Raw genomic sequence first — 15,448 nt, 5'->3', positions numbered from 1 at the left:
GTCTTCATCCTTTCAAAGTATTTGCAAATAATATTGCTCCTTAGATGGTAAAACTGATATGTGGCAGTTCTGGGGGGATTCTGCAGCGGTGGCGGTTTTCTTCACTCTGGGGTGGATTGGAGCCGACTGTTGTGACTGGTTGCTGTGCAGGCCCGTTCCCCAGCCCCTCGTTTGTGGTTGGATTGTGGGCAGCCCATAGGCTCCGGTCCATCCGGTTCCCCTTTTCTTTACTAGTTTTTGCTGTCTCTTTTCAGCTGTTCAGGCCAGATGTGTAGCTCTCTGCGGAAGTCTTGCTGTAAAACTGGTGGTGTGCGCTCCAGCCAATGCCCTCCTCTCTCTAGTTCTAGAGGGTATAGTAGGGAGTCTGCTTCCCTTGACTTCAAGCGCTGAGGGGTTTGGCCGGGTCTGCCAGTGCAGCCCTTGTGGAGGGCCGAGGAGTTACCGGAGGAGTGGATGCTCCAGAGGTGAGGGGTGGGTCTGTTGGATGATACCAGCATGCCCTCCTGCACACCAGCGCAAGGGGGAGCAGGGGCTGCTGCTGAGTAGGGTTGCCAACTTTGTAATATTTTAAAACCAAACACTCTAGTAGGAGTGCTAGAACCTCTCCTTCCCGTCCCTGCTCCACCCCTTCCCCACAGGTCCCAACCCTTCCCAGCCTCTTCCCCCCTGAGGCCCTGCTCCCATTCCGTCACTCGCAACTCTTCCCTTCTCTTCCCCATCTCTGCCTGGGTCAGGAGGGACTCGCCCGCAAAGCTGGGGCTGGGAGCTGCAGCTGCCCGACACAGGTAAGAGGCAGGCCCAGCTGAGTTGGGGCTGGAGCTGGTGATGACTTGGCTCCTCCCCACCTCCCCCACCCGTAGTAATCGGACTTTGGGTGTCCGGTCAGGTCCTCTTTTCAACCAGACTGGACACCTAGCCACCCTACTGCTGAGTGCTTTCTGTGGTTACCATGTAGACTAGGAAGTGTTGAGGAAGTGACCCACACTTGGCAGCAGGAGTTCCTCTTCCTATATCCTTCCTCTTCCTATATCCCAGGCCTGGATTTGGCCTAGAGAGAGCAGCCCCTGGGAAGAGAGCTTTGCAGGGTCCAGTTTACTTCTTGAAACACTGAGATGCCAGGGACCAGGCAAGCAGATGGGACGGTGCTTGGGGAAGTCAGGGTGGAGAAGAGGGAAGAGATTGCGCAGGGGAGGCAAAGGATGTAGGCGAGAGATGGAAAGTTCTAGGGCCAGCTGTGGGGCAGGGGAGAGATAGGCAGAACCCAGGGATTGAGGGAGAGGATGGGGAAACTTCTAGGGCAGAATAGAAGGCCATTTAGAGGGGATCTAGGAGTGGAGGAGAGGACTTGGGAACAAGTGGAGTGGGGGAGGGCAGGAGAAATCTTGAGGGGACCTGGAGAGTGAGAGGGATGGGAGAGAACTTGGATGGCAAAGCATCTCCATGGAAGGTTTCAGAGTAGCAGCCGTGTTAGTCTGTATCCGCAAAAAGAACAGGAGTACTTGTGGCACCTTAGAGACTAACAAATTTATTAGAGCATAATGGAAGGAGAGGATGGCAAACCTTGGTCCTCCTGTGAGGATCAGTGCTGTTTCCTGTTTAATCTCTCTAATTTAATCCCTTGGTCTCTGATGATCCTGATGTCACTGTCCTACTCCAATCCTCCAAGGTAATTGGAGCAGGTCTAGAGCAGTTGAGACCAGTCACTTGTTTACACTAGCTTGCTACTGCCTGTGACACAGGATCTGTGGTAGTGCAACAGTGGGGAACTGGAAGAAGAATACTAGTGTAGGTCAAGTCAAAAAGGGTGGGAATGAGGACCTGACTCCCCAGCTCCACTGGCTAAGAGGTGGCACTGGCTGGCACAAGTGAGAGAGCACCCATTCTTGTAGACCTCTTCTAGACCGGCAAAGAGACCAGTGCAGCATGCACTTTCTGGGCGTGCCCTGGCTGACTCAATGCCTCCTGGAGGTTTACCACTACCGTCCAGCTCCTCTGCGCATCCCTTCAACGCTAGCCCTTTGTGAGCAAGTGAGAAAATAAGTGTGAAATACTTGGTATGTTTTCAATGAGCCCTCCATATCCAAACAGCAATGCTCTCTGTTCCCCTCGGGTAATTTTCTGTAATGTCTAGCGCTAAATATACTTGAGGGTTGATGCACATTTAAAAGCTAAGCAGTAAGACGAGGATAGCACAGACCTGCTTGTTTGCCTGTCATCATCATTAGCATCATATTCCTATTACACCTCCTGCGTTTAGGGCAGTGATGAAGCTCCTCCACTCCTGTCCATTTCTGGCAAGTCTTTCAATGGTTCCCCAGCTGTGTCCAGGTTTTTCAGCTCGGCTTCCACAGCTTTTCGCCATGTTGTTTTCGGGCGGCCTCGTTTTCGCTTGCCTTCAGCTGTCCATCTTATTGCTACTCTGGTGATGGAATCAGTTTCCATCCGAAGCACATGACTGATCCTTCTCCATCTGCTGAGGCAATATTAAAGATCATGATATCTGTCTTATTGCAGTTGATTTTCAGTCCAATTTGCTGACTGAATGTGTTGAGGCGAGTTGTTTTTTCTTGTATATGGTGTTGGATATGTGATAGGGGAGCGACATCATCTGCAAAGTCCAGGTCTTCAAGGGATGAGAAGAGTGTCCATTTAATGCCTCTTGGCATGTCTTCTGTTGTATGCCGCATTACCCAGTCGATGGCAATGTTGAAGAGGATTGCAGACATGACACACCCCTGACGTACTCCTGTTTTGACTTCAAAACTGAGCTCACTGTGATCATCACTGCATGTAAAGTTGAAATAGAAGCTTTTGATGACATTGATGATGCGGAACGGGATTCCATATGCCCGCAGAATGCGCTATAGGCTTGTCCTGTGAATGCTGTCGAAAGCCTTCTCAAAGTCTATGAAATGTATGTTGCACTCTATTGTGTTTCGTAGAGTGAAGATCTGGTCTGTTGTTTGCCTGTGCTTGGTGTTTATTTTGGTTTCATCTTTATTATGGAAAAAGAGGTGTATGTGTCATTTTAATCATGGATGGATTAAACTCAGCGGGACAAGATGAGGCAGGTGATGATGTTGCTCAGCATGTGTTGCATGGGTTAGGTTTTCATGGTGTCATTTTAATGGGTAGCTATTTCCAGCTTTCCTTTTTAACTGTTGCCGAATTGTTTTGTTGTGCTTGCCCCGTCTGACTGTCTCCACCTATTGCCTCTTGTCTTATACTTCATGCATTAACTCTTTGGGATGGGACTGCTCTTTTGGTCTGTCTATGTTTGTATAGCACCTAGCACAATAGGGTCCTGATCCATGGCTATGTGCTTAACTTCTACAGTATTAATAATGTTACTCCGTTTGACCTGAGCAGCTAGCCAAAATTCAGGGTCTAGTAGGTTGTTCCAGTTAGGAGAAGAAATTGTTGCTAGATATTTCTCTGGTGCAGTTTTGTGTATTTACAAAGAATGTACAAAGTCCTTTGTCTCTGAAAACAGATGGAATCAACTAGCAGGGAACAGCTTATTTTGCTCACAGCACCAAAAACACTCTTTTCAGCCTGCATCCCTGACCCAAAACCTCTCCCCAGGTTTCTTCCAGGGTCAGCCACTAAGTTCCCTGTAAACCACGTGGCCACGCAGCAGCCTATTAAGCGCCACACAGGCGCTCAGGCAACTTGCTGGACTGGGACCTGCCGCAGCTGGGGGAGGGGTGCCCCAACCTAGCCCCAGACCTGCCGCGGCTGTGGGAGGAGCACCCCTCCCCTGGCCCGAACCCAGCCCCGGACCAGACCTGCCACAGCCAGGGGAGGGGCAGCTCTCACCCCCAGCCCAGGTGCTGCTGCGGGGAGAGAGAGCTGGGGGAGTCCTCTCTCTCTCCTTGCCATGGCCCTGGAACAGCCTTCACCCCAAACCTCTCATCCTCAGCCCCACCCCAGAGCGCACAGAGCCTTCACCCCACCCCACAACCCTCTGCCCCAGCCCTCAGCACTGGCCACACCCCAGAGCCTGCAACCCTAGGCAGAGCCCTCACTCACCTGCGCCCCAACCCTCTGCCCCAGTCCTGAGCCCCCTCCCACACTCCAAATCCCTCGGCCCCACCCCCACCACATGAATTTTGTTATGTATGACACATCACCTCCATATTGGTGCACATAACAAAATTAATTCTGCACATGTGTGGGAAAAATTAGAGGGAACACTGGTCAGCCACCATGCTTTCTACTGCACCTTCAGGCAGTTTCTCTGGGCTTGTCTACACAGACATCTACTTCACAAGAAACTGGGGTGTGAATCTACCCTGCCCTAGCTGTAGACAAGCCCTTACTCCCTCTATCTTTCCCAGGTTTTTATCTGTTCTGCCTCCCCATCCCTACCCCTAAAAAAACACTCAGCAAAAGCTCCTGGGTGGGTTCACATACTCCTTTTGTCTTTAGGTAGGGGCTTACTCTAGCAGTCATGTTAGTTGAAGGGTGAATTCATGCCTTTCAATCTCAATGAGGTTTTAACTCATCTCATAACAAAGTTTCACACAACTCATAACAATAACAACTGGAATCTCAGAGCAGAGGAAATGCTTTAGTAATCAAGAGGGAAACAAGGAGGAGACTGACTGAGGCTATGGGTATGTCTACACTACGAAATTAGGTCGAATTTATAGAAGTCGGTTTTGTAGAAAGCGGTTTTATACAGTTGATTGTGTGTGTCCCCACACAAGTGGTCTAAGTGCATGTAGTCGGCGGAGTGTGTCCACAGTACCGGGGCAACCCTGGACTTCCGGAGCGTTGCACTGTGGGTGGCTATCCCACAGTTCCCGCAGTCTCCGCCGCCCATCTGAATTCTGGGTAGAAATCCCAGTGCCTGATGGGGCTAAAACATTGTCGTGGGTGGTTCTGGGTACATATCGTCAGGCCCCCGTTCCCTCCCTCCCTCCATGAAAGCAGGGGCAGACAATCGTTTTGCGCCTTTTTTCTTGAGTTACGTGTGCAGACACCATACCACGGCAAGCATGGAGCCCGCTCAGCAAACCGTCACCGTATGTCTCCTGGGTGCTGGCAGACGTGATACTGCAATGCTACACAGCAGCAGTTAATTGCCTTTTGGCAGCAGACAGTGCAGTATGAATGGTAGCCGTCATCGACGTAGTCCTGGGTGCTCTTTTAATCGGGTGCCTGGGCAAACATGGGAGTGACTCAGTCAGGTCATTTCCCTTTTAAGTTTCGTCTCGGGGCGATTCAGTCCTACAGGCCGTGCACTGTCTTTTAACCTCCAGCCAGCAGAAGATGATGGCTAGTCGTCATACTGCACCGTCTTCTGCCGAGCACCCAGGAGATAATGACAGCTAGCAATCGTACTGCACAGTCTGCTGCCAGCAAGATGTATAAAGATAGATGAAGTGGCTCAAAACAAGAAATAGACCAGATTTGTTTTGTATTCATTTTCTCCTCCTTCCCCCTGTGAACGGCCTGCCAAACCCAGTTTTGAGTTCTGTCCTTGAGGTTTTGAGTTCTATCCTTGAGGGGGCCATTCAGTTTCTCGCAAAGCCACCCCCTTTGTTGATTTTAATTCCCTGTAAACCAACCCTGTAAGCCATGTCGTCAGTTGCCCCTCCCTCCATCAGGGCAACGGCAGACAATCGTTCCGTGCCTTTTTTCTGTGCAGACGCCATACCACGGCAAGCATGGAGCCCGCTCAGATCACTTTGGCAATTAGGAGCACATTAAACACCACGCGCATAATCCAGCAGTATATGCAGCACCGGAACCTGGCAAAGCGATACTGGGCGAGTAGGCGACGTCAGCTCAGTAACGTGAGTGACGAGGACATGGACACAGACTTCTCTCAAAACGGGCCCTGGCAATGTGGGCATCATGGTGCTAATGGGCCAGGTTCATGCAGTGGAACGCCGATTTTGGGCTCGGGAAACAAGCACAGACGATGGGACCACATAGTGTTGCAGGTCTGGGACGATTCCCAGTGGTTGCGAAACTTTCGCATGTGTAAGGGCACTTTTATGGAATTTTGTGACTTGCTTTCCCATGCCCTGAGGCGCAAGAATACCAAGATGAGAGTAGCCCTCACAGTTGAGAAGCAAGTGGCGATAGCCCTGTGGAAGATTGCAATGCCAGACAGCTACTGGTCAGTCGGGAATCAATTTGGAGTGGGCAAATCTACTGTGGGGGCTGCTGTGATGCAAGTAGCCAACGCAATCAAAGATCTGCTGATATCAAGGGTAGTGACCCTGGGAAATGTGCAGGTCATAGTGGATGGCTTTGCTGCAATGGGATTCCCTAACTGTGGTGGGGCCATAGACGGAACCCATATCCCTATCTTGGCACCGGAGCACCAAGCCGGCGAGTACATAAACTGCAAGGGGTACTTTTCAATAGTGCTGCAAGCACTGGTGGATCACAAGGGACGTTTCACCAACATCAACATGGGATGGCTGGGAAAGGTACATGACGTTCACATCTTCAGGAACTCTGGTCTGTTTCAAAAGCTGCAGGAAGGGATTTTATTCCCAGACCAGAAAATAATTGTTGGGGACGTTGAAATGCCTATATGTATCCTTGGGGACCCAGCCTACCCCTTAATGCCATGGCTCATGAAGCCGTACACAGGCAGCCTGGACAGTGGTCAGGAGCTGTTCAGCTACAGGCTGAGCAAATGCAGAATGGTGGTAGAATGTGCATTTGGACGTTTAAAAGCGCGCTGGTGCAGTTTACTGACTCGGTTAGACCTCAGCGAAACCAATATTCCCACTGTTATTACTGCTTGCTGTGCGCTCCATAATATCTGTGAGAGTAAGGGGGAGACGTTTATGGCGGGGTGGGAGGTTGAGGCAAATCGCCTGGCTGCTGGTTTCGCACAGCCAGACACTAGCGTGGTTAGAAGAGCACAGGAGGGTGCGGTGCGCATCAGAGAAGCTTTGAAAACCAGTTTCATGACTGGACAGGCTACGGTATGAAAGTTCTGTTTGTTTCTCCATGATGAAAACCACCGCCCCTTGTTTCACTCTACTTCCCTGTTAGCTAACCACCCTCCTCGCCTCCCTTCGATCACCGCTGTCAGAGGTAATAAAGTCATTGTTGCTTCACATTCATGCATTCTTTATTCATTCATCACACAAATAGGGGGATAACTACCAAGGTAGCCCGGGAGGGGTGGTGGAGGAGAGAAACACTAGGAGGGGTGGTGGAGGAGGGAAGGACAAAGCCACACAGCACTTTAAAAGTTTAAAACTTTAAAACTTATTGAATGCCAGCCTTCTGTTGCTTGGGCAATCCTCTGGGGTGGAGTGGCCGGGTGGCCAAAGGCCCCCCCACCACGTTCTTGGGTGTCTGGGTGAGGAGGCTATGGAACTTGGGGAGGAGGGTGGTTGGTTACACAGGGCCTGTAGCGGCGGTCTGTGCTCCTGCTGCCTTTCCTGCAGCTCAACCATACACTGGAGCATATTGGTTTGATCCTCCAGCAGCCTCAGCATTGAATCCTGCCTCCTCTCATCACGCTGCTGCCACATTTGAGCTTCAGCCCGCCACTTACTCTCTTCAGCCCGCCACCTACTCTCTTCAGCCCGCCACCTCTCCTCCCGGTCATATTGTGCTTTCCTGCACTCTGACATTGTCTGCCTCCACGCAGTCGTCTGTGCTATGTCAGTGTGGGAGGACACCATGAGCTCAGAGAACATTTCATCATGAGTGCGTTTTTTTCGCCTTCTAATCTTCACTAGCCTCTGGGAAGGAGAAGATCCTGTGATCATTGAAACACATGCAGCTGGTGGAGAAAAAAAAGAGGCAGTGGTATTTAAAAAGATACATTTTCTAAAACAATGGCTACACTCTTTCATGGTAAACCTTGCTGTTAACATTACATACACAGCACATGTGCTTTCGTTCCAAGATCGCATTTTGCCTCCCCCCACCACGTGGCTAGCCCCTCACCCCCTCCCCCCGCCCCCCGGCTAACAGCGGGGAACATTTCTGTTCAGCCACAGGCAAACAGCCCAGCAGGAACGGGCACCTCTGCATGTCCCCTTAAGAAAAGCACTCTATTTCAACCAGGAGACCATGAATGATATCACTCTCCTGAGGATAACACAGAGAAATAAAGAATGGATGTTATTTGAATGCCAGCAAACATACACTGCAATGCTTTGTTCTACAATGATTCCCGAGTACGTGCTACTGGCCTGGTGTGGTAAAGTGTCCACACCATGGTGGGTGGAATAAGGCTGCCCTCCCCAGAAACCTTTTGCAAAGGTTTTGGGAGTACATCCAGGAGAGCTGCAAATGCCAGGGAAAATTAATCATTAAACATGCTTGCTTTTAAACCATGTATAGTATTTTAAAAGGTACACTCACCAGAGGTCCCTTCTCTGCCTGGCGGGTCCAGGAGGCAGCCTTGGGTGGGTACGGGGGGACTGCCTCCAGGTCCAGAGTGAGAAACAGTTTCTGGCTGTCGGGAAAACTGGTTTCTCTGCTTGCTTGCTGTGAGCTATCTATAACTTCATCATCATCATCTTCCTCATCCCCAAAACCTGCTTCTGTGTTGCCTCCATCTCCATTGAAGGAGTCAAACAACACGACTGGGGTCGTGGTGGCTGAACCCCCTAAAATGGCATGCAGCTCATCATAGAAGCGGCATGTTTGGGGCTCTGACCTGGAGCGGCCGTTTGCCTCTCTGGTTTTCTGGTAGGCTTGCCTCAGCTCCTTAAGTTTCATGCGGCGTTGGTTCAGGTCCTTGTTATGGCCTCTGTCCTTCATGCCCTGGGAGATTTTGACAAATGTTTTGGCATTTCGAAAACTGGAATGGAGTTCTGATAGCACGGATTCCTCTCTCCATACAGCAATCAGATCCCGTACCTCCCGTTTGGTCCATGCTGGAGCTCTTTTGCGATTCTGGGACTCCATCACGGTCACCTCTGCTGATGAGCTCTGGCCAGCGTGGCAAGCTGCAGGTGACCATGCAAACAGGAAATTGAAATTCAAAAGTTTGCGGGCCTTTTCCTGTCTACCTGGCCAGTGCATCTAAGTTGAGAGTGCTGTCCAGAGCGGTCACAATAGAGCACTCTGGGATAGCTCCCAGAGGCCAGTACCGTCTAATTGCGTCCACAGTACCCCAAATTCGACCCGGCAAGGCCAATTTAAGCGCTAATCCACTTGTCAGAGGTGGATTAAGGAAATCAATTTTAAGAACCCTTTAAGTCGAAAAAAAGGGCTTCATCGTGTGGACGGGTGCAGGTTTACATCGATTTAACGCTGCTAAATTCGATCTAAACTCCTAGTGTAGACCAGGGCTATGTCTACACTAGCACTTTTGTCAGTAAAACTTTTGTTGGTCAGGAGTGTGGAAAAAAACACCCCAACTGACATAAGTTACACTGACAGAAGCGCCGGTGTGGACAGCGCTATGATACTGCCTCTTGTTGGGGGTGGTTTAATTATGCCAACGGGAGAGCTCTCTCCCGTCGGCATAGAATGGCTACATAGGAGACCTTACAGTAGCTCAGCAGCATTGGTACAGCTGTGCCACTGTAAGGTCTCTAGTGTAGACATAGTCTGAATTACTTAAATTCTGTCCCAGTGTAACTTCACTGATTTCAGGATCCTTTTGTATTATGGATTAGATACAGGAGCCATATTTCTTTCATTTTCACTGGGTCTCTGAGTCGTAGGTATTACCATCAGTCAGTATCAACAACTGTAAAATGGCTGGGACGGATACATATGGCCAAGCACTGTTTGCATTTCCACTGGTGCAAAACCTGAGTAACTCTTGAAGTCAGTGCAAGTGAGAGCAGAATTTGACCTGCAGTGTTCTGCAGAGGTTGCAAGTTCTAGATATTCCAACCAGCAGTTTGTTGCAACCCCTTTTACCTGGTGTAGTAATGGCCTTACATAAATATCATTGTGTCTGAGCCTGAGTACTATGCTTTATGCTGAAAGTGACACTTTCCACAGTGTCCTGGTAATAACTATTACAGAATTCAGGAACACCCTTGTGCACAGATCTTTCAGACTGAATTCTCAAAAGCACCTGATAATGTTTTGTGTGAAAGTTTCTTTCCATGCTTTTTAAAAGACATTTATGTCCACTAGGAATAATATATCCTGATCACTTTTCCACAGGTAGCCAAACCTTCAGATGTGTTTGCTCGATACCGAAAACATTGCTCCCCTAATTTCTGGGCTGTGGTCTCATTCTCTCGAAGGAATCAAGATGAGATCTTGTTATGGCTGGGATTCCCTAAACGTGTTTCAGAAATAGTGCTTTTGCTGCACAGATGTGGGCATAAGTAATCTCCCCGCTCTTCTTGCCCCAGGGATGGGAGCTGACCTGGTATGGAGATGCCTGCCACATAGCAGGTAATTCTTTGGCTCTGTAGCCCTTAAATGGGAAACACCTGTTCTCCAACAAGCCAGACAAAGAGCCCCACTGCTTAATGTGAGGTGAGGTCATTCTGCTTGTTGGGGTTTGTACCATTGTTTCTCATGTTCAAGCTCTTGATTTGCCTGTGTTTGACTCTTGAACAAAATACATATGCTGATAAGGATCCGAGGCTGACCAAACCCAAATGGGTCTGTTAAAGGCCACACATACAGTTAATGACAAAGAAGGATTTGTTAAAACTTGTATGGAAAGCTCATGTATGTTAATAATGATAAAAGCAAAAATTTGAAAACTAGATTAATGTGCCGCAGCCACCACCAATCTGAGACTGTCCAGACTGAGACTCTGTAGCAATTTATTTCAAATTTAGGTAAAGTCCTACTACTTAAAGAATAAATGGTGTGATCTAGGGCGGATCAGACAGAATAGCTCTTCTCTAGTCTTGCCTCCTGATAGCAGTGTTTGCTGTTGCTATTGAGTGCTCACGGGGACTGTGTTCACAAATGTATGTTGCTCATGGTCCCCTTTAAGCCAGTAGAAAGTAACCTGGTGGAACTGGAAATCATCTACACATAGGCTACTCTCTCCTATTTGCATCAGGGCTTGCTGCGTGTATGTGTGTGGGCTTGTTATGATTTCAGAAAGCCCACGATCTGCCACTGCAGGACAAACGAGAACTGTATTTCCACCAGGAAGAATAGACCATGAAAAGCATTTGGATTGGCGCCTAAAATCTGATAGTCCTAGAGTGTAACTGTAGAAGCAGCTGCTGACACAGGTGTCTCCTTTTCATCCTTGCTTGCTACCTGTGGTATAGAGGATTGTCAATCTGTGTACTGCCACAGTGAGCCAATGATTTTATATCACTAGGTCTCAATGTGGAGGCAAAACGCTGGGACCACATGAATGGTGGCTGCTGTAGCCTGGGGGATCTGACATTCCTCAATTCATTGATCTCTATGCTTGAAGCTGCCAATCAATGGCTATTAGCAAGGATGGCGTATCTAGTCTCTGTTTGCCAGAAGCTGGGAATGGGCAAGAGGGTGACACTTGATGATTACCTGTTCTGTTCATTCCCTCTGGGGCGCCTGGCATTGGCCATGGTCAGAAGACAGGATACCAGGCTAGATGGATCTTTGGTCTGAACCAGTATGGCCATTCTTATGATCTGATTGATCTGTAGCTTTGCCTCTAAAGACCCCAGGATGTTTGCTATCCCTAAAGATGTGTTTTCAGACATAAGGGCCAGCAGTGAACTTTTTGCAGAGTTTCAACCAGCAAGAGATGATCTTGAAAAGTGACTTTAGCCACAATGGTGAATAAGTGCATCATGAAATACACTGTGTTCATGGTGCCTGGATCTCCTTAAGATGCCTCTAACACAGGCTCTATCAGCTCATGACTCTCTTTGTGCAACACATGCTGAGTAGGTGGCAGCAAAATGAGATGTGTGGTCATTCTATGTTCTTGCCTGAATAGCAACCCAGCTTTGTGGACACCACTGTAGTATCTCACAGGCATTAGTCAGAACTTGAAATCACCTTCATCTTTGTGGGACTTGAACATTTTAACATTTCTTTCCAAATAAAGTCAGACTTTTTAAAAACATGGATAATCCTTTTGGAGTCCCAGCTGACAAGCCCAAGGTTGTGGTTGATTCACCTCTGAACTTGTTTTAAATTCCTAAATATAGACTTAGAAAACTAACTCGAGACACTCAAGTGTCAACATTTTGATCTTAAAACTTTTAAAATTTCAATGGTTTGCTGGCCCATTTATTTGAGCCTAATTATGCCTAGTTATTTGAATACTGGAAGGGATACTAATAGGTGCATTTGATTGTGTTTCTCTTGCAATCCAAAAGTGAGGGAAGATTCCTACCACATACAACCAAAATAAAATGTTGCCCATGCTCCTTGCTCTCAGTAAGTATGAGAATCGATCCTATCAATACTTCTGCTTTTATAGATCTTTGTCACTCTGAAGCCAAACACACTTTAAAATTAAATGGCCATAGAAGTGGGATCTCTTCCACTTGGCTTCACCGAATCTTTGAGATTGCTGTTTTTGCTGATGCTGGCGGGGGCATGTGTGCATATCTGTTTGTGTTTATACTGTGTGAGCTGTTCTGCACGGAAGCCTGTGGTCAGGTAGATGCTGAAAGCTGGGCTGCCTTTCTCTGGACAGTATTAGCCGATTTTTTTTCTCTCTTTCTTTACTTTGCCTCCAGTGAGGAGCGACATTTCTGTGGTAGGGAATGATCTGCAGTGATGTTTGCCAATGTCTGTGTTCTGTGGGTTGTTTCAGGCATCGGAAGGCGTTCCGGTGAAGTACTTCGACAACTTGGACGAACTGATAGAGTTTTACAAGAAGGAGAACATGGGTCTGGTATGGCACCTGAAATATCCTGTCCAACGGGAAGAGGAGGAGGCAGCTGATGATCCAGAGGAGGATGCAGGTAAAAAATCCAGCGGAAAGGTAGATGGTTTGGACCTTGGAGTGAAACAGACTTGATGTATGCTGGAGATGATGGGAGTGCTGGCAGGAGCTTTCTTGGAGTTTCTCAGCAGTGCTATGTGCCTGCGACTCCTATTGACTCCATTAGGAGGTATGAGTGCTCAGGGCCTCTGAAAATCAGGCCCCTTTGGGTATGTCTATACAGCAGAGGTTCTCAAACTGTGGGTCAGGACCCCAATGTGGGTCACTACCCTTTTTAATGGGGTCACCAGGGCTGGTTTAGACTTGCTGGGGCCCAGGGCCAAAGTTGAAGGGTGTCAGCCCTGGGCAGCAGGGCTGAGGTTACAGCCCTTCAGCCTGGGACTGAAGCCCTTGGCCTTGGCTTTGTCGTCCCCCCCTGCCTGGGGTGGTGTTGCTTGTCCTTTGCCCCCCTCCCCTGGACAGCAGGGCTAAGGCGGGTTCAGGCTTCGGTCCCCGCTCCTGGGGTCATGTAGTAATTTTTGTTGTCAGAAGATAGTCGCAGTGAAATGAAGTTTGAGAACCTCTGCTATACAGCAATGTAAGCCCAGGCTCGAGCCTGGGCTCAGGCCTAACCCCTCTTGCATCCACACACCACTTGTGTTAACCTAGGGCTTGAACCTAGGGGCTCAGGGCCCTGCAGAGCTGGAGGGTCCAAGCCCATGTTAAGCTGAGACCCTATTACTTTCCAGTGTGCATGGCTCCAGCATGACTTGGGTCCTGGAAGTCCTCCAGAGGTATCCCTTAGTCCTCTCTATGCCAACAATCTGTGGTGCAGTCTATTGCACTCTATTGCAAATGGAAGCCACTCCTCCCTTTGCAAACGGCAGCACCTCAGATCAGCGTTAAGCCATCATCTGGTAAACACAGGTCTGTAAGCACACTATCAGAGAGCCTGCAGGGTTTGCAACGGAAAATGATCAAAAGAAGCTTTCTGCAAAGAAAGCTGTTTCCTGGACACAAGAGCATGGCCAGATTTTGGTGCACACTGTCCTTATGGGGACCTGAGTCCCATCTATAGCAATGTCACAGTTAGGAAAGAAGGCAGTAGAGTTTTCCCATAGTGCACCACACTTGTACGGCTAGAGTGTCGACACTTGGGGTGGGGTGGGGGGTGCACTTGGCACTCTGAGAGCGGGTTACTCTGACTCAGGTCTGTGCTGTACAATGTGGATGACAGAGCCCTAGGTTCGAATAGGGATCAGAATATCCTTAACCCAGGGTTAAAATGAAGTGTAGATGCTCAAGCCCAGGGTTCCCTAACACACATAGCCCACTTGAGTCCACTAACCCTAGGCTGCCACTGCTGTGCAGACATACCCTTTATACCTCTGTGCTATGGAGAATATATCTAATAATTATGAGCTTGTTCAGGTGCGCTTTGATACCACAGTGATGATTCCTTTACTACTACCTCGTAGACAGTTGGGTGAGAAGGTCCTGGCTGGACCTGGCACACACCTCCTGATTTGGCATTTCCATCACAGGCCTGCAGTATCAGTGGTGGATTTTCTGACGTAACATGGTTCGAGGGGCCTGCTGTTGGATTTCCTTCTGACTGAGGATGGGGAAACAGGTAGCGTGAGGATGGCTGACCTCAGTTTGTCAGGTTTAAGACAGAAAGGAAATCATGGACTCCACCTGTGTCTATACTACAATGTTGCACTGTTACAAGCTGCAGCAGTGCAGGACATTTTTGCTAGCTGCCTTGTTTTGCATGCACACATTGCACGGTGTCCATATACAAGACCCTCTGCAAGCATTGTAGGGCTGGGGGATTGTTGCACCTACCCCATTGTGCCACGTACAGCTCCCTGGAGCTGGGGGCAGAAGGTCTATGGTATAGAATATCTCTGACTCTTATTCATATTTTTGGTTTGTTCTGTCAGCTGCTGCAAATGGTTCTGTCCTGCACTAAGAGCAGAATCAAGCAGTGGATTATATTGGCTGCCCCCATTTTCTACACACTCCCCGGGAATGAGCCACATTTTGTGCAGAGGCACATTAGCTGCCCTTTCTGCTGTGTCTGGAAGATTCATGTTCCATACCACTAGGACAGGATCATGGCTTCGCAGGCCAGTTTGAGCCTGAATCTTTGATGTTTGCCATCAAAGGTCAGTCCCTTGGGAGGACTTTGGTGTTGGCCAGGTGCTCTAAGTGAAGAGCAGTCCTGGAGGAGAGGAGAGAGAATACTGCACTGCTTCATGGGGTTCTCCCCCCAAAAGAGACATGAAAGTGAGGTTTCTGGTGCTGGGACCCTAGTAGCTGTCTGTGGAGTTAAGGGTTCTATACAAAGCTGATCAGAAACATTTTGACTAGCCATTATTTTTATTAGAATGTGCTGATTCTTCAGAATCTAAACATTCCATGGGACTATGTTCTTTTGATGAAATACCACCAGAAACCAGAGAGGGTCCCAATGGAAAACCTGTCAGCTGACTTGCCAGCCTGCCCACACAGCTCCTGAGCAGCCAGGGCTCCCAGCCTCCATAGCAGGGACTTGAAGCCAGGGTGCCTGAGACCCAGACTAATGCTGTAATCACTGGACCATTCTTTCTCTCCTCTTTTGTCTGTCTATCTAGAAATGCT

The 15,448-nt window shown here is 48.8% G+C and overlaps 1 protein-coding gene across 4 annotated transcripts in view; it reads left to right on the top strand.

The window, feature by feature from the left end:
* The window catches only part of INPP5D (inositol polyphosphate-5-phosphatase D), an 89,475-nt gene that overhangs the window by 38,090 nt on the left and 35,937 nt on the right, over positions 1-15,448 (top strand). For all 4 annotated transcript variants that reach the window (XM_073360195.1, XM_073360194.1, XM_073360193.1 and 1 more), the window contains one exon: positions 12,692-12,842. In XM_073360195.1, the coding sequence (XP_073216296.1) occupies positions 12,692-12,842 (151 nt within the window). The remainder of the gene's footprint in view (positions 1-12,691; positions 12,843-15,448) is intronic.

The sequence above is a fragment of the Lepidochelys kempii genome, chromosome 9 (genome assembly GCF_965140265.1).
Source record: "Lepidochelys kempii isolate rLepKem1 chromosome 9, rLepKem1.hap2, whole genome shotgun sequence".
Lineage (NCBI taxonomy): Eukaryota > Metazoa > Chordata > Testudines > Cheloniidae > Lepidochelys > Lepidochelys kempii.
Note: the sequence above shows the minus strand (reverse complement) of the source record. Positions and strands in the feature narration are given on the sequence as shown.